Below are 19,892 nucleotides of genomic sequence, written 5' to 3' on the forward strand. Positions count from 1 at the left end.
AATGGTATTGTGGTTATATAGGAGAGGATGTCCTTGTTCTCAGGGGAATCATGTTCAAGTATTTAGGTGTAAAGTGTACTGATTACAAAAGAAAAACTGTGTGTGTATATGTATACTTGTACATATGCACATACAAATAAGGAAAATATATAAAAATGTTTAAAAAAATAATTTAAAAGGTTGAAAAAGCACTGTGTGTGTTCAGTTGATTCTCTGTGTCCAACTCCGTGTGACCCCATGGGCTGCAGCCCTCCAGGCTCCTCTGTCCGCGGGATTCTCTACGCAAGAATACTGGAGTGGGTTGCCATGCCCTCTTCCAGGGGCTCTTTCCAACCCAGATATTGAACCCGTGTCTCCTGCATTGCAGGCAGATTCTTTACAAAAATGCCCTGTGCTATGTGGTTAATCAGTTCCTTCAAATTGAGAGTGCTTATACAATGATTATGCACATGGTTAAAACAACAGCAATTATGAAATAACTGATTATATAAAACAGTTTTCTAGTGATGTGTGGGATATTTAAAAGTTATGTCAAGTGGTATACATTGTAATGTAATTTTATCTCTTGAGAAATAAAGTTCAGAAAATCAGATTCTTTCTCATCCTGCAGAGTAGCCCCTCCAGTTAAAGCTTATTTGAGGAGCTAAAAACAAATTATTTCTTTAAACAACTAAATGTTTCTTCTATCCATGGAATATTTATAAAATTATATTTATAATAATATATCTCTTTTGTGTGTGGGGGGTCCACCACATGGCTTGTAGGACTTTAGTTTCCCAACTGGGAATTGAACCCAAGCCACGGCAGTGAAAGTGCTGCATCCTACCACTGGACCACCAAGGAATTCCCTATAATAATATAGTTCAGGTTGAATGTAAGAAACCTTTAAATATTCTGTTGAATATTTTATTTACAAGAAAATATTTTTAGTTTAATTCCATATGCTCAAATTGTTTCTGGTTCTCTATCATATGTGTTGAAAACCATTTAAAGATATATTGAATAACTGCCAAGCACTCTCAAACATTTTCAGTGTCTTTCACTACCTGAAAGACTTAAGATTTATATAAAATTTGGGTGGACCACTTATAGTCAAGTAACATGGTAATGACTTGCACCTGCTTGTATCAAAGAACTTTCAGAATTCTCTGTTAACATCAAAATCAATTTCAAAGTGATAAATTCAGCAAAGATGAAATAAATTGCTGTAACAGTGCTTTTTGTGAGTTCTAAAGGAGGTGTGAATAAATAACACAATAATGTTTTATCACTATGACTGATGAAGCTTATATTTCACCAGCTTGCATTTCATACTTGAGAAGAAATTTTAGACTGGTTTCAAGCTGTCTACCTGCTTCTCTCCCATCCTGTAAGCATGCTTTTAACTGCCGAGGGCTGAGATTTGGAGGAATGGTTATCAAACCACAGATGTTTTTGCCATGAAACTGTGCACCTCCAACCAAGTCACCGTGGTTCAGGAGATGATAGATTGTATTTTCATGTTGCCTCACAAAAAGGTCAAAATGGCATGGTGAGCCCATGACAGTGAAAGGGAGAAATGTTAGTCCTGGAAGGAAATTTATTTCATGGCTTCAGGGGAAGTGTGGTTGTCATGAATAGGCTCTCTCTGTCAGTCTATAAAAATATTGTTTGTAAGGCAATGATGTATGTCAGACAGACAGTGTCTGTGTGCTGGCAGGCAGAGCAGCTACTTAAACAAATGCTAAGCCAAGTATAGTAGCATAAGTCAAGTACTTTGGATGTTTTTAGGGGAAAGGATTGCTCCCGATAGAAATATCAACTTAAAGGAGTTTACTTCATTTTCTGTAACAACTTTAAGTAAACTTCCTTTGAAAATTTTATAGCCTCTTAAAATGCACCCCACCCCAATTCTGACACTTTTCTGGTGTTTGAAATTCTTGTCATTGGCAGTTGCTCTGTTTTATTCATTTTTATTAATTCATTTATTCATTTGAAATTATTCAGGAACATATGTGTCGGGCCAGCCTTATTAGCACTCCTCCTATAAGGATGTTATCAATTTTGAGACTGACAGAGCAGGTAAGCCCCTGCTCTTTTGGAGTCTTTCTTTTTCTCCTCCCAGCCTGTAGGAATTATCAACCATGGGCATAATTCCATGAATTGATGGTGTGGTAAGAGAGGTTCAGTGGTGGTCAAAATTAGACAGTTGAGGTGATTTTCTTCCACAGAAATTCCCAAAGGGAAAGGAATGCCATACAAAAAGAAGATAAAAGAGCAAAAACTGTGTTTGTTGGAGTCTCCAGTATCATTTTCAGATTTGTTTTCTCAGTGCTTGGATGTAAATCAGATTCATTCGTGGCAGTGTTGAAGTAGAAATCTTCAACCCCAAATATTTCTTATCCAGATAGCCCCAAGTAATACACTTATCAAAAATGAAGAATAGATTTTCAAAGTCTTGAAACTCTAATAGATATATAAAAATGAAATCACATAATTAAGAAAGAAATATCAGTATCACAGTGTAATTCGGAAAGCCTTATACTTCTGGATTTTGTCAAACAACCCAGTCTTTTGGGGAAGGTTTTTAAAATAGAGGTGAACAATAGGGTATACTCACTTTGGTAGGAAACTAATTCTCACACGTCACATACAAAGAACTTTCTTCCAAATTATCCTAAACACAGTGGGAGAGGGGATGTTTTTACTGGGAGTGAGAAGTGTTATTTGTCTTCAGGCCCTTGGAGCGGGGAGGTACAGAGCAAAAGGAACTGTAGGTTTAGACAAATACTCAGTCGTCAGCTTCTGTGGAGAGCTGTTCTGCAGAACACTTAAGGAAAGTTGGGAGAGCGGGGGATTGCCCACTCCATCTGCCATTCTATCCATTTTACACTCAAATAAATATTCTGTATTATCACAGAACAGATTTATAACATTTTTGGCATGGTGATCTTAAAAAAAAAAAAAAAAACTTTCTTTAAATTTAAATTCAAATGAAGCAAATTATGTTTATGATTAACAATCCCTAACAGAAATTCAGTTTAACAAAAGAATAAATTTTTAATTTAGGTTTAAAATTTGCATTGTTTTAGCTAAAAATCCTTTGCTTTTAAATCAGAACACTAGCACATTTATGTAAGGCATTATTTCAACCTTCGTGAACTAACTTTTTCCATGCTTAGCGTAAATCTGATGATACAAGACAAAGAAACCCCTCTTAGAGGAGACTGCTCTCCTAATTTGCAACATGGTTTAGAGAGAAGAGAAACACTAGTCTTTCCCCGTTTAGATAACTTGAAGGCAAATCACATCATTCAAATGTGATTTGTGTTTTTGTTACTTTGCTTGAACATGGCATTTTAGAGTTATTTCACTCTGCTTTCCGTTCCCACCCATCCCCCTTAGCATTTTTTCTGCTCCTCTGCTGTTGGACCAGACTTGGTCTGGCCCCAGATTCTGTGTCAGAGGCCATGACCCAGGTGTCACAGTGGTGCGTACTGCTGGCTCTTCTCTGAATAATTATATGGAGGTATTGTGTTAGAAGGACCGGCTTGGGGCAGTGCAGTCACCCTGGCTATCCAGACCAAGGAGCTCTCCAGTCGAACCACAGGGGAACAATGGGCCTGAAAAAGCTCACACAAACCCTGGTAGCACAAAAGATTAAATTAAAAATGGACCTTTGGCCAGACACTAGTTTTATCCCTCAAAATGTCACCTTTCTCGCTTATTCTGAGCATTTCCTACTTACACAATGTTCATATATTGACCTTCTAGCAGCACATTTTCAGATCGCTACTTTCAGGTTACCTCTGCATATATATTCTAATTTATTTGATTATTTTTAATCCTTTGAGAATATCTGAATTGTGACACTGTTGCTAGTATAAGCAAAGCTTTCTTTAGCAGTGGTTTAAGTATTTTAAAGTAATACATAGTGATTTTTAAGGTAACACTTTTTGTCCTCTGAAGATGTTTTATTAAGCTGTCTGTAAATTGAACAAGTGACAGGGGACGGTACAGAGGAGACGTGATTGCTTTACCTTCCTCTGGCCCTAGGAGGATTATTTTTCCCACCACCTGAGAAGTTTCCACTGAAGGATGGGTAATAAAACTCATTGTCTTCACGAGGTTTGAATGTTAGAAATGTCAGAGGTGGACTCACTCTGTGGAGTATGAGTTTTCTCATGGTCCTGATCTCAAGTTTTCTCTTAATTTTATCTACCTTTGATCTGTCCACATGGGCCTGGCTCTTGTCAAGCCAGGCTTCTGGAGCCTCACCAGCAAGCCCCAGCCAGAAGAAACAGAGGCTTGGTTTTCATGACCTTGATGTTATCTCTTATTATTTGTCCACAACTAAATACTTTGTAAATAATTGTCTTCTAGTATGCATTATCCAGGAAGCCAAACTTCTAGAAATGTCAATATCATCGCAAAGAATCCATAAATGGTGTCCATCAGTTTTACCCTCTGTCTTTATCACCAGTCAGAGAGCACTTGGTCTTTACTAGCATTTGGGGGAAAGTATTGGTGTAAGAGCTTCCTACAAAGTGAGGCTTCTAGTTTTTACCTTCGAACCTGTGTCTCTTAAGTCCCCTGCTTTGACAGGCGGGTTCTTTATCACTGGCACCGTCTGGGAAGCCCTAAGGGTGGAATAGTGGTCAAAATCCAGAAGAATTGCAGCTCTTTAAATGCTTTCTCCTCAAAGTAAATTTTATTCTGTATTGGTTAAATATTTGATTATTTGTTTTTTTTTTTTCCTACTTGTGTATTTGATTACTTTGAATGCATATTAATATCATCCACTTATTCAGAGCCTACTTTAGAGATAACCTAAACCCGGAATCAAGCCAAAAAAAAGGGTGGAAGTCATAAAGCCACTCAGTAGAGAGGATGACATTCTTTAGAATGTGTTCTCTTAATTTTACACTTGTTATCACATTTTGCTGTCTGATTTCTTAAATATCCGTGATTATAAAACCAGGACCCCTGATTTTATCACATATCCCATAAGCACAGTATTGAAGCTGAAGGACAATAAAAGCAAGTTTTAAAAAGCTCAACTACTCTATGTTGTAGAAGACATACTAAGTGAACTTACAGTAAACCCAGCTTACTTTTAGCGTACTAAAGAATCAAAGAGGTTTGAAATAGATTGGGGGGTATTTTATACAGAAAAATGGTTACTTTTTTGAGGGAAGTCAGTTTACTTATATAGAAGTATATTTATAAAATAAAAATAATAATTCTTATTTTATAGGGTTGTAAGGATTATTTAAGATAAATGCAAATAAACATATAGTAGTTTGTTGGCATATAAAAGGTAATACATTTTCCCAACAATTCTTTAATATTATTATCACAGCAGTTCATATTTATTGTAGAACAGTTACAGGAAGCAAAGTAATTAAAATTTTGCCATATAGAGCCAGATACCACTGTTAACATTTTGTTACACATCATAATAATAATGCATTTTCATTCCCTTCATAACTCTGCCTCAGATGTCCCACAACTTCCTTGCTCTTTAACTCCGTGTTTCCTGCTACCTCTCACCTCACTGCTTTCTGATGAATTTATTCTGTTAAAGGACCTCCATAACCAAATGTCATTCTTACCCTTGATGCTGTCTCTGCAGCTTTGGATATTGTCAACCAACCTTCTCTTGGTTTCCATGGTATTTTACTTTCCTGGTTCTCCTCAGGAGTCTTCAAGTCCACTTCCCTTCCTGCCCTCAGTTTCTAGTCCTTGCTGTCTGTTCTGTCCTGTGACACCCCTCTTCAGTGTGACTGACTGCTTGATGCGGTTCTTCACCCTGCCTGTTGGTTCCAGTCCGCACTTTGAGTCACCTGCTGGTCAGCTCCACTCCAGTGCTTCGCCAGCATCTCCTGTTGGGCATGTCACTGGCTCCACCAAGCATATTCTCTTCTATTTCTGTCGGTCAACCCAGGCTGGAAACTCGGGAACTTTCTTACTCCTTCTCATTCATCCTTTCTCTCAACAGTCTCATTTAGTCAGCTATTTCCCAAGTATATGTAATAAAATCTGCAGTGTCTAGCCTGGCTCTCAAAGCCCTCTGAGGTCTCACCCCCAGCCCAACTTTTCTTGTGACCCTCACTCATGCACCCTATACTGAGCACTTCACTCATCCCTGATCCTTGTATTCCTGTCTCTGAACCTTTGTTTATACTCTTTCTATGGCCTCCATCTCTCTTTTCCCTGTGCCTCCGAAAAGGTCAGATTCTGCTCGGGTGCCCGTCTGTGGTGTCCTCTCCATGCCCCAAGCTACTGGTCAGCTTTCCCTCTTTTTAATTCCCTCAGAGTTTCAACAGATCTCTGCAGCAGTTACTCCTACCTTACATGGTGCTTACTTGTATCTTTGTCTTAGCTCCCCTAGTACACTATTACCTAAACAAATTTGAGAGCAACTGGAATATTTCAATTTCCTAATCTTAAAGACAAGGAAACTGAATTCCAGGAGTCTACCGTTGCAGCCACACAACTACTAAATGCAAGATTAAAATCCAAAACCCCCAGTTCTCAAACCAGCTCCCTCCTCTGCATTTATTTATTTAGAATTAAAAAGCACCTACTCAGTGCCAGACATTTTCCAACGCATTTTGTGTATATAAACTCATTTAATCCCCATTTTATAGAAGAGGAAACTCAATCTGAACCCAAGTAATCTATCTGCTCCCAGGGTCTGTCCTTTCACCGTTATACCATTCTGCCCTTCTGCATGAGAGGGAAGAGGGATTAGGGGTCATAAGATGCCTCTCGTTCTTGTCATTCAGTCACTAAGTTGTGTCCGACTCTCTGCAACCCCATGGACTGGAGCATGACAGGCCTCCCTGTCCCTCACTATCTCCTAGAGTTGGCTCAGCTTCATGTCCATTGAGTTGGTGATGCCATCCAACCATCTCATCTTCTGTTCCACCCTTCTTCTCCTGCCCTCAATCTTTTCCAACATCAGGGTCTTTTCCAGTGAGTTGGCTCTTCGCTTCAGGCCAAAGTATTGGAGCTCCAGCTTCAGTGTTAGTCCTTCCAGTGAATAGTCAGTGCTGTTGTTTCTAATAATTAGTTTGTTACTATTGGTATTTTTATCTGTATATCATTTTTATTTGTAGGTTATTATTATTGTTGATGTTATTATATACTGTCACTACTTTAAGTACTTCAAGTGAATCAGTTTCTCTCCTCCCACCACCTCAAGAGAGATGCTTTATCATCATCACATCCATCATATAGATTACTTTAGCAAAGGTAAAGAGAGAGAAAATGAACCTCCCAAGTTATACAGTAATGACCAAGGTAAATTGGAATCCAGGCTGTCTGGGTATGACGTCTCAGCCCTTAACCCTGTGCTAAACCATCTCTTAGCTTCCAGTAGTGCTGAGCCATAAGGTAAGTTGTCTTCTGTTTGTCTCAGCGTCCTATAGAGGATGCTGAAAGCAGCATCTCGTTCACAGGGTTTTTATCATTCATGTGAAATACTCCTGGGCATGACAGAAACTGACCCAGGCAGCGCTTTCCCCTTTCTACAGCTTTGCATTTCATCAGGTCTGTGTAATATGGGGAAACTAAAGCAGTCGCCCTGGAGGAGAAAGTGGCAGCCCACTGCAGTATTCTTGCTGGGATAATCGCATGGACAGAGGAGCCTGGCAGGCTACAGTCTGTGGGCTCAAAAAGAGTTGGACATGACTGAGCAACTTAGTATGCACAGTCAAAGCAGTGGCACATTTCCAGCACTTGAATTGCTCTTTCATCAGTTTCAGTGGTTATCAGAAGAGCTCCCACCTTAATGGCTAGATGAGTCATCCTTCTCCTTTACAGGCACACAGATGCCATCTAGTGATAGAGAAGAGAAATGCAAGTTATTTAAATAGAACCCTGGAAGAAGGCAAGGGGTTTTTTGTTGTTTTCTGGTCATTGAAAACATGTTGCAGTGAAAAATGGGTAATATTATACCAACACTTTTAGTAGGTTACTTAAGATTTTGTGTCAAGATACAATTAAAGCATGGTTGTTAAATCATATGCTTTTAGAATAGAATTAAAGCAGGTTCTGTTTTAATCTTTGTGCATCTTTAAAAGACCTTGACGTTACAAGGAGTCTCATTGTACTGATTTTTTTTTTTTTTTTGGGCTCCAAGTTGTTGTCACTGAAAGCTAATAAACACCTAACTGTTAAAACTGGATATAATTAACAATAAATCAATTTGTTGTGTCCATCTGCTTGATGTATCTAATGCTAGTCCTCAGATTTTCCGATACTTCATTTATATGAAACAATCTACTGTTCTTCCATTAGGGAAGAAATCTCTTAAGTTGCTTTCCTAAGCATTTATCTTCATTAGGTTGTTTCTTTGTTAGCAGATGATAACGTATTCAATTCATATGGAAGACATAGGTGAAGGTGGATTTGACACTGAGAGGACTATATGCCATGTGACGTGGTTGCCAGAACAGCAAGCATTCTTAGTGGCCATAAACAGAAAACACAGCTCCTTCAATCATGTGTACAACTCTGATACACATTTGAGAGCTTTTGCCAGCTCTGCGAACCTGGGAATGTTAATGAGGACAGAGGGTAGTTAGAGCTCAGCTCCACTGTCTGCTAATTGCTGATTTGCTGATATTCTGGATTCTGAACCTTGCTTGTATGAACGAATAGCCTTCATCTTCATTTGCCTTCGCCAAGTTGCTTCCCAAATTTAAGTGCACCCTACTTTTGGTAGTGCCTTTTCTGTTATCCCAGGCAACTTTACTCACATAATGACAGTAATGTTGTGTTTACTAATTAGAGGAGCTGTACAAAGCCCTTAATAGGCGTGATTTCATTTAATACTGTCAAAATTCCTATAAGTGATTACATCCCTATTTTCCAAATGAAAATAAAGCTTAGAAAACTAAGAAACTTATTCAAGGTTATACAGTTAGTAAACAGTACACAGATTCATTTCATAGTCTATCCCTGTTGGCAGATTGAAATTAAGAGTTTTCTAATCCTTGAGTCTTCTGTAAAGTGCCTGACTTTTAGTAGACACTCGATAAATGTGTATTTGATACCTGTGAACTCTTTCTAAGCCAGCTAGACTTCTGGTTCTGATTCTCCCTTATGTCAAACAAACTCATGTAGAAGAACTGATAGTGAGAATGAAACAAAGGGAAGAAAGAGAGGTGGGTCCTAGGACCAGTGGAGAAAAAAATAAAAGGTAGAACCGTAGTCGTGTTTTAGGAAGGAGAGCTTCAATTTTGGCCACAGGTTGACTCCCTAATAAAGACAGACAGGTTAATTTGGCTGAGATCTTGAGCACATTAACTTAAACTGACACTCCAGAGTTACATATCAAAATGTTTAGTCATATATGTGTTAAATTAATTTGGGCTTCCTTTCCTGGCCCTTCATCTTTATATATTGCTAAAGGTTTAAGCAAGTTTAACCATAAATCCATATGTTGCCTATCACCCCTGGGATCAATTAAGAAATTAGCCCTGTTGAGGAGTGATTTCTATGCCCCTTGTATTGAGTTTTGAAGGAACTGGGACCAGCTCTCTCCCCCACTTCTCATTCTCCTTCTCTCACTGGGTTTTGAGGAGGCCTGCGCTGTTCTTTGTGGCTGCTCTTCCTGACTCTGCTGGTTTCCCCTGAAACCGCAGAACTTAAGTCTGCTGAGTCTTGTGTAACCAAGCACCATATACGTGGCAGTGCTTGACTCAAGAAGGCCTGTAACAGGCCCTGGAAACTCGCTCCCTGGGGCATTTCACAGCATTGATCCTAAGTCTCTGCTTTGTCCCTTTTGTATCATCACAGGGTCTTTGCAGGCCTGTAGAGTTTTAAGACTTGTGCTACTTTGCTGAGGTTCATTATGTGTGCACTTAACTGTACTTAACATGTTGGTCCTAAATTTTATTTTTTTATTCTGTATCTTTAATTTTGTTAATTGTGCATCTGTTCCTCTGTTTTCTTAGCTGGTAACTTGTTGCCTGCTTATGGTCATCTTACGAGCTTCCCCGGTGTTTAATGATAAAGAATTTGCCTGCCAAGCAGGAGACGTGGATTCGATCCCTGGTTGGGAAGATCCCTGGGAGAAGGAAATGGCAACCTACTCCAGTATTCTTGCCTCGGAAATCCAATGAACAGAGGAACCTGGTGGGCTATAGTCCATGGTGTCTCAAAGAGTTGGACATGACTTAATGGCTAAATACCAACAATGCTCATCTTAATGTTATTTGAGGTCTTCTGGTCCTTGGGTGTCCTCTTAAATTTACAAAAGTAGATGAAATGGAATTTCTAGTAAATTGATAAACAAGAATGAGCCAGGTTTTTCCTGGGGTCTCTGGATTCACAAACCAAAATAATACAGTGACTAGATTTTTAAATTGAAGTCATATTTTTACAGCCTAAGAGAGAGGAATACATGGCAAATGCAAGTGGCCCACAGCTCAGCTTGGCCCCCAGCCTGGTACTTTTTATTTTTTAAAGTGAGATTCTTTATAGAGCATGAAGAATAGATCACATGTGAACAAATGTGAATGGATTTTCCCTTTCCTTTACATTATTTTTCCTACCTAGTATGTCCTAGTGGCTCAGATAGTAAAGAATCGGCCAGTAATGGGTGAAACCCGGGTTTAGTCCCTGGGTTGGGAAGTTCCCCTGGAGAAGGGAATGGCAATCGACTCCAGTATTCTTGCCTGGAGAATTCCATGGACAGAGGAGTCTGGAGAGCTAGAGTCCATGGGATTGCAGAGAGTTGGGCACGACTGAACAACTAACACACACACAGTATATCTGAAAAATTTTTTTTCTACTAAAATAATTTCCAAAATTATCCTGGTTCATGTTTTACCTATTTTGTCTGGATAGAAAGGAATCTCATTTACCCAGTGTATTGAATACTTACTTGCCTGTCTGTGGTTTACCTATTCCTGATCTCACATGGACTTGAAGGGGAAGGAGCCCAGCGCTGGAGATGGTTGCTCTGGCCACGTGGATGGTTTCCAGGGGGCCTCAGAAAAGCTGCCTCTCCTGGTGTAGGGCTTTCTGGCCTTTGTGCTGACTGGGTAATAGCCAGCCAGGCGTGGGGCATGTTGAGGAACCAGCTCTGTTCTCTCATCTTCCTAGGACATTTAAGCTGCTTCTGTCTGATCAGCAACAACAAAAAAGGTTATTTCTGGGTTTAAAACTTGGGGTAAGCGGCTCACTTTTTTAAAAGAGGAAAATGAAGAATCAATTTTAGGGCTAAAAATAAGTAACCATTCCAGAGAGGTGTTTATGAAGTGTTGGTTGACTGTTTGCACAGTGGAAAAAAGCTTAATCTCTCTACCTCTACTCATAACCCTCAACAAAATCAGCTTTCTAGGCGGGTTAGCTGTATCTGTGTCTGGCTCCAGAAGAATGTGAGTTGCGTTCGTCAAATACTGTCTCATCCTTTCTTTTCTATGTCTCGTAACTCCTAGCATAACACATCACACTCAGGAGACTATCCTAAAGGTACTCTTCGAATAGTATAGCGACAGGATAAAGCAATATGTTTGAAGAACTTCTGCAGAGAGTCTGTTGAATTGCATTTGTACCCATTCACGGAGAATTTGTAATGTGGAGCTCTGGATGCAGTTGACTAATGAATACAGCAATAGGAAGAAAGAAAGAAGAAAACAGATTCAAATTAAGTAGCCATTGATCTGAACAGAAGCCTTTTGAATCTTAGAATTCCAGTGCTGAATATTAGAGATCATTTCAGTGAGGAAACTCAAATGTGTTTATGTTTTCTGATAATTATCTTATAAAATTTGAAAATTTCTGTTTTAAAATGCATTATCAGAAGACATACTTACTGTGACAAAGGCACGTGTATTTGTGTAAATTTAAATGCCCTGTATTTTTGTCATAGAAATATCCACAAGTTCTTGGTTCAGCTTTGTGTGGCATTGGACATGCTACTTAACACTTTTGTATGATGGTTTATAAAATGGGAATAACATATGTCTTACAGTGTTTTGTTTAAAAGATATTTTCTATAGGGTGGTCAAATGTTAATCTTCTTACCTTTCTATCTAGAAAGTACAGAAATGTTCTAAGTTGTATAAATTTTTCTTGTGTAATTTTGTCAGAACAGAAATAAAAATTTTATATTTTAGGACATCCTTTTAATGCATTTAATATTAAATATTAAAATGCATCCATTTCAAAAATATTTATACAAGTCTTAAATTACATTGGAGAATTTAGTAAACTTCGCATCTTGTTTTTGGACTTTAAATGTTTGAAGTCAGTCTAGAATTATTTTTATTATATTATTCTAAGGGTTTTTTTATGCGTTTGATATATCTGTTAAGGATGGTTGTTTTCCTTTGTGAAATCCCTGTGGATTTATTTATATGTGTTATTATTACTTAGAGAATTATAATGTAGAAATACATTAGAAATAGACTTAACATATGACTCAGCAATCCCTTTTCTGGGTATATATCAAAAGGAAATGAGATCAGTACCTCAAAGAGTTATCTACATCCTCGTGTTCTTTGCAGTATTAGTCACAGTAGACAAGCTGTGAAAACCTGAATGCCTGTTGGCAGGTAAATAGAAAAAGAAAATGGGGCATACACACACACACATACTCACACACACACACATACACAATGGAGTATTATTCAACTTTTAAAAAGAAAGAAATCTTACCATTTTCACAACTTAAATGAAATAGAGGACATTATGCTAAATGAAATAAGCCAGAAAGACAAATATGACATGATCTCATATATATATGAAATCTAAAATACTTAAATTCTCAGAAGCAGAAAGTGGAATGGTGGTTACCAGAGGTGGGGAAAATGGGGAGATGGGTAGAGTTTCATTTATGTAGGATGAGTAAGTTCTGGAGGTCTGATGTATAGCATGGTGATTGTAGTTCTCAATGATGTGTTGTATACTTGAAATTTACTGAGAGTATAAATCTTAAATGTTTTCACCACATATATACACACACACACACACAAATGGTTAAATAGTGAAGTAATGGGTCTGTTAATTTACTTGATTATAGTGATCATTTCACAATGTATACCCTTATAAAACATCAAGGTTATATACTTTAAATATATATAATATACAAGTTTTATTTGTCAACTATACCTCAATGAAGATGGGGGGAAGAAAGAATTACATTATTTCTGAATAATATTTTTACCTTAAGCAAGTATTATTCTATAGGTGTTACCATAAACACTAACATTTAAATGTATTTATATAATTAAGCTTCATAAATATCTTCTAGAATATATTTTTTTAAAATTTGTAACCACTTAATTCCTCAAAGACCTGAAAAAAAATTTTGTTTTAATATGTATGGAGTAGACTTTTAGTGTCTGTATTGCGATAGTTAATGATCTCCAGTAGAGGGAGCTCCAACTCATCTTTCTTGATAAATATAGCTCTCAACTGAAATGTGAGTGTGAGGGAAGGGCATAGGGTGAAATAAAGTTAACACGTGGTTATAAACATTTTCAAAGGTACTAAAGAATGACGACTGTAATTCTTAGGGGGAAAATAATCTCAGTTTGATTTCCATGCTTAACTACCATCCAATAACTAAACAGAAAACTATGTAGCATAACCACTTGTAAGGAATCCATCAGTCAGCCCAAGGCTTTTAAAATCAAGAATCTATGTCTGGTCAGTTGAGGAAGGAAGAGAACAGTGGTGCTAATGTTTTTGTTTGAAGTAAGGTTAAATAAAGTAAAATTTTGTTAATTGGTATTATTGTGACAGTCTAGTCACAATAGCAAAGGTGAATTGCTGAGTCATTGTGTAAGATAAGGAGAGAGAAAATTTTTATTTTACTTAGAGCTTTTACGCATTCAGAAGATTTAAAAACCAAAATCTAGAAAATCTACAGAACCCTTGTTCCCATCTAGAAAGCTGGACCTATTTATTACCAGTTGGTTTCTTCATAGACCCGAGAAGAAAGTATCATGTGAGACTGCTGGCTTACAACAACATAGAAGATGGCTACCAGGCGGATCAGACAGTTAGCACACCAGGATGCGTGTGTAAGTAAGAGCTACAGTAGCTTGTTTCACTGTGCAAGATTCATACTCTTTATTTCTCCTCTTCTTTCTTTAAATTTAAGTCTCTTTACTACTTGGATACCTTGATGGTTTTATTTTGTATCTTCCAGGATACTCAACATGGTATTTTGAACCAAGTACATACTCAGTAAATATTTGAGACTTGTTTAATCATAAGAACCTGTCTTAGTTTTGCACGCAAGAGATCATTAGAAATTAAACTGGGAAAGTAACCCTGAATACCTACATATATTTTCTTTTATCTTCTTTAACCTTGAGGCAAATTGTTTCCTTCCATTTGCTGTTCAGTTTTATTGCTACTGAAAGCTGTTTGGTTTTATTGCTGCTAAAGAGGATGTCAGTCTAGTTTTTAAGTCTACTGCTGGCTTTCTGAAAATCTTTGGCTGGTAGCTTGACTCCTCTCTGCTTCTGTTTTGTGTTTTACGTATTGATAATGTTTGATTCCTTATCTAACTCATGGAAGAGTCGCTCAGGTTTGAATGATGTATTTCTGGACCACTGTGAACCTCTGATGGAATAAAGACCTAAAGGGTGGGGTGTTATGATTTCACCATTTTACGACTTTCTATATTAAATGTTACGCCATATGCCAAAGTAACATTGTCTTTTTCAATAGCTGTTCGTGATCGCATGGTTCCTCCTCCACCACCACCCCACCATCTCTATGCAAAGGCTAACACCTCATCTTCCATCTTTCTGCATTGGAGGAGGCCTGCATTCACCACTGCACAGATGATTAACTACACCATCCGCTGTAACCCTGTTGGCCTGCAGAATGCTTCTTTGGTTCTGTACCTTCAAACGTATGTAACTTCTATTAATGGTTGTTTTCTTTGCTCTCCTCCCCACTCACACTTCCTTCTTTATCATCTTGAGCTAGCTTGAGCTTCAGCTGTAAGCATTTGTCTCAGGACCTATTTTATGTATACAGTGGTGGGAGATTTTGCATCTTTACATATTCAATTCTGAGAACCACATTTTTTTAAATTGAATTTTCAAAAATGATTTTTTTCCCCTAGACTCACACAGTAAGATTAGACAAGAAACTAACAATATTAATGACCTTCAATCAGCTAAACTTAGCATTTTTAAAGAAAGAAACAAGACAATTTTCAGATTACACCGAAAAATAAACCTAGTTATTCTGTTTGATAGGTTAGTAGAAGCCGATAAAATGCTTTAAAGGAATGATTTGACTTCCAATATTTCAGAGGAAATCCCTTTGATTTGGGACATATTTATACTCTCAATTTCCTAGTTTCCTCTTGGAGAGGCTGCTTTTAGGCTTATTTCTATAATATCAAATATAGCATTTTAATGGTCAAATTAGAAAATGAAGTAATAAATAGTAACAGTAACCTATATTGATTGGAAATACAATCTTTTAGAAACAATGTACTAACAATTTTATTACTACTTATTATAGATCAGAAACTCACATGTTGGTTCAAGGTCTAGAACCAAACACCAAATATGAATTTGCTGTTCGACTGCATGTGGATCAACTTTCCAGTCCCTGGAGCCCCGTTGTCTACCACTCTACACTTCCGGAAGGTAAAGAAAGCAACTCCATGTGGGTTTTACCTACATTTTTGATGTGTGTGCGTGTGTCTCACTTTGAAGAAGTCTACCTGTATATATTTGTGTTGGTAGTTTCTTTTCCTTTATTATAATAAAAGCATTTTTTCCTCTCAGTGCGTTGCACGAGCAAGTGGACTTAAATTTAGGGTCATTTTAGGGAGTTGTGCATTTTCTAAGAACAAGTATACTGTACAAGGCTGCACCCAGGCAATTTAAAATGGAAGTAAGTAAATAATGTATTTAATGATGTTGTTGTTTAGTTGCTAAGTCATGTCCAACTCTTGCGAACCCATGGACTGTAGCCTGCCAGGCTCTTTTGTCCATGGGATTTCCCAGGCAAGAATACTGAAGTGGGTTGCCATTTCCTTCTTCAATTTAATGATATTAGGAGGCCACATTAGAACCTAATGTGAGCAGTAGCTTGATGCTGTGCATAGTACGGTATACATGATACCTGATTGAGCACCAATTCTGTAGCTTACCTATTGCACTTGTCAAAATATTTCATGTCTCTAAACCTGCATTTCCTTTTTCTGGAAAAAAAAATTTGTTTTAATTAGTATTATTTATTTGGCTGCGTTGAGTCTTAGTTGAAGCATGCAGACTCTTTTGTTGCAGTGCGTGGGCTCTCTAGTTGTGGTGTGGGCGCCAGAACTCGAAGGCTCTTTAGTTTTGGTATATGGGCTTAGTTGCTCTGCGACATGTGGGATCTTAGTTCCCTGATCAGGAATCTAACCCACATCTTCTGCACTGCAAAGTGGATTCTTAACCACTGGACCACCAAGGAAGTCCCAGCATTTCCTTTTTTTTTTTTAAAGTTAACTTTTATTGGAATGTATTTGCTTTACAACGTTGTGTTATTTCCTATTGTAGAGCAAAATGAATCAGCTCTACACACACATACATTCCCCTCTTCTTTGGATTTCCTTCCCGTTTAGGTCGCCACAGAGCATTGAGTAGAGTTCCCTGTGCTACACAGTAGAATCTTATTAGTTATCTATTTTATACATAGTTAGCATATTCAGTCCCCGTCTCCCAATTCATCCTACCCCCTCTTACTGCTTGGTATCCGTACATTTGTTCTCTACATCTTTGTTGTTATTTCTGCTTTGCAAACAAGTTTATCTGTATTCTTTTTCTAGATTTCACATATAAGCAGTGTTATATGATATTTGTTTTTCTGATTTACTTCACACTGTATGACAGTCTTTAGGTCCATCCATATCTCTGCAAATGGCACAATTTAATTCCTCTTTATCTCTGAGTAATATTCCATTGTATATATGTACCACATTGTATATATGTACCATTCTTCTGTCAGTGGACATTTAGATTGCTTCCATGTCCTGGCTATGTAAGTAGTGTTACAGTGGACATTGGGGTGCAGTTATTTTTTTGAATTATGATTTTCTCTGCGTATAAGCCCAAGGGAGAGATTACTGGGTTATATGGTAGTTCTGTTTTTAGTTTTTTTAAGGAACCTCCATACTGTTCTCCATAGTTGCTGTATTGTTTACATTTACTACCAACAGTGTAAGAGGGTTCCCTTTTCTCCATACTCTCTCCAGCATTTAATGTTTAGATTTTTTGATCATGGCCATTCTGACTGGTATAAAGTGATACCTCATTGTAGTTTTGACTTGCATTTCTCTAATAATCAGTAATGTTGAGCATCTTTTCATGTGTTTGTTGGCCATCTGTATATCTTCTTTGGAGAAATGTCTGTTTAGGTCTTTGCTCATTTTTTGATTGGGTTGTCAGTTTTGATATTGAGTTGCATGAGCTGTTTATATATTTTGGAGATTAATCTCTTGTCAGTTCCTTCATTAGCAAATATTTTCTCTCATTCTGAGTTGTCTTTTCATCTTATGATTTCCTTTGTTGTGGAAAAGCTTTTTTAAATTAGGTCCCATTTGTTTATTTTTGTTTTTATTCTTGTTACTCTAAGAAGCAGGTCAAAAGAGATCTTTCTGTGATTTATGTCAGTGTTCTGCCTATGTTTTCTTAATATTATTTTTATTTATTTGGCTGTGCTGGGGTCTTAGTTGTGGCATGCGGGATCCAGTTTACCCCACCAGGGATGGAACTCAGGCCCCCTGCATTGGGAGCATAGAGTCTTAGTCACTGAACCACCAGGGAAGTCCCTATGTTTTCTTCTAAGAGTTTTATAGTGTCTGGACATATATTTAGGTCTTTAATAATCCATTTCAAATTTATTTTTGTGTATGGTGTTAGGGAGTGTTCTAATTTCATTCTTTTACATGTACCTGTTCAGTTTTCCCAGCACCACTTATTTAAGAGACTGTCTTTTCTCCATTGTATATACTTGCCTTCTTTGTCATAGACTAGGTAACCATAGGAGCATGGGTTTATCTCTCAACTTTCTATCCTGTTCCATTGATCTGTATTTCTATTTTTGTGCCAGTACCATACTCTTTTTTTAAAATTTTAACTTTTTAGTTTGTATTGATGTATAGCTGATTAACAAACAATGTTGTGATAGTTTCAGGTGAACAGCAAAGGGATTCAACCATACATATACATATATACATTCCCCTCCAAACTCCCCTCCCATCTAGGCTGCCACATAACGTTGAACAGAGTTCCATGTGTTATACAGTAGGTCCTTGTTAGTTATCTATTTTAACTATAGCAGTGTAAATAACCCAAACGCCCTAATTTTCCTATCCTAATTCTTCCATCCTTCCCCCCCCCAGCAACCACAAGTTCATTCTCTAAGCCTGTGAATCTCTTTCTTTTCTGTAAGTAAGTTCATTTGTATCATTTCTTTTTAGATTTCACATGTAAGGGATGTCATATGATATTTCTCTTTCTCTGTCTGACTGACTTCACTCTGTATGACACTCTCTAGGTCCATCCATGTTGCTGAAAAATGCCCTTATTTCATTCTTTTTAATAATGGCTGAGTAACATTCCATTGTATACATGTACCACGTCTTTATCCTTTCCTCTGTCAGTGCACGTTTAGGTTGCTTCCATGTCTCAACTATTGTAAACAGTACTGCAGTGAACATTGGAGTGCATGTATCCTTTCAGATCATGTTTTCCTCTGGGTATATCCTCAGGAGTGGGATTGCAGTGTCATATGGTAGCTCTGTTTTCAGTTTTTTAAGGAACTTCCATACTGCTCTACATAGTGGCTGTACCAACTTGCATTCCCAACAACAGTGTAGAAATGTTCCCTTCTCTCCATATTCTCTCTAGCATTTATCGTCTGTGTATTTTTTGATAATAGCCATTATGACTGGTGTGAGATGATATCTCATTATAGTTTTGATTTGCATTTCTCTAATAATTAACACTGTTGAACATCTTTTCATGTGCCTCTTGGCTACCTGTACGTCTTCTTTGGAGAGATGTTTATTTAAGTCTTCTGCCTGTTCGTTAATTGGGTTGTTTGTTTTGATGATGTTAAGCATCATGAGCTGTTCATAAACTTTGGAAACTAATCCCTGTCAGTCACATTATTTGCAAATATTTTCTCCCAGTCTGTGGGCTGTGTTTTGGTTTACTTATTGTTTCCTTTGCTATGCAAAAACTTTTGAGTTTAAGTAGGTCCCATTTGTTTATTTTTGTATTTATTTCCATTATTCTGGGAGACATTGGAAAACATACTGCTGTAATTTATGTCAGAGACTGTTCTGTCTATGTTTTCCTCTAAGAGTTTTACAGTGTTTGGTCTCACATTTCCATCTTTAATTAATTTTGAGCGTATTTTTGTGTATGGCATTAAAGAATTGTCTAATTTCATTTTTTACATGTAGTCCAGTTTTCCCAGCACCACTCATTGAAGAGACTATCTTTCCAAGAATTTGTTGTCTTTCCTTTGTCATAAATTAATTGACCATTGGTGCGTGGATTTATTTCCAGGTTTTCTATCCTGTTCCACTGATCTATATTTCTGTCTTTGTGCTAGTACCATACTGCCTTGATTACTGTACCTTTGTAGTATAGTCTGACGTCAGGGAGCCTGATTCCTCCAGTTCTGTTTTTTTCTCAAGATTGCTTTAGCTGTTTGGAATCTTCTGTTTCCATACAAATTGTTTAAATTTTTGTTCTAATTCTTTGAAAAATGCCATTGGTAATTTAATAGGGATTATGTTGAATCTGTAGATTGCTTTGGGCACTGTTATCATTTTCACAATATTGATTCTTCCAATCGAAGAACATGGTGTATCTCTCTGTGCTCTGCCTTTTCTCTAGAATGAGGGTGAATGTGCAGAT

At 37.4% G+C, this 19,892-nt stretch overlaps 1 protein-coding gene and 1 non-coding gene across 2 annotated transcripts in view; one reads left to right on the top strand and one right to left on the bottom strand.

The window, feature by feature from the left end:
- The window catches only part of PRTG (protogenin), a 144,002-nt gene that overhangs the window by 101,362 nt on the left and 22,748 nt on the right, over positions 1 to 19,892 (top strand). The window contains exons 12-14 of the mRNA XM_070468546.1: positions 13,932 to 14,027; positions 14,683 to 14,869; positions 15,493 to 15,620. Of these exons, the coding sequence (XP_070324647.1) occupies positions 13,932 to 14,027; positions 14,683 to 14,869; positions 15,493 to 15,620 (411 nt within the window). The remainder of the gene's footprint in view (positions 1 to 13,931; positions 14,028 to 14,682; positions 14,870 to 15,492; positions 15,621 to 19,892) is intronic.
- TRNAE-UUC (transfer RNA glutamic acid (anticodon UUC)) lies at positions 773 to 843 on the bottom strand. Its single transcript has one exon. It is a non-coding gene; the product is annotated as a tRNA-Glu (tRNA).

The sequence above is a fragment of the Odocoileus virginianus genome, chromosome 6 (genome assembly GCF_023699985.2).
Source record: "Odocoileus virginianus isolate 20LAN1187 ecotype Illinois chromosome 6, Ovbor_1.2, whole genome shotgun sequence".
NCBI classification, from domain to species: Eukaryota; Metazoa; Chordata; class Mammalia; order Artiodactyla; family Cervidae; genus Odocoileus; species Odocoileus virginianus.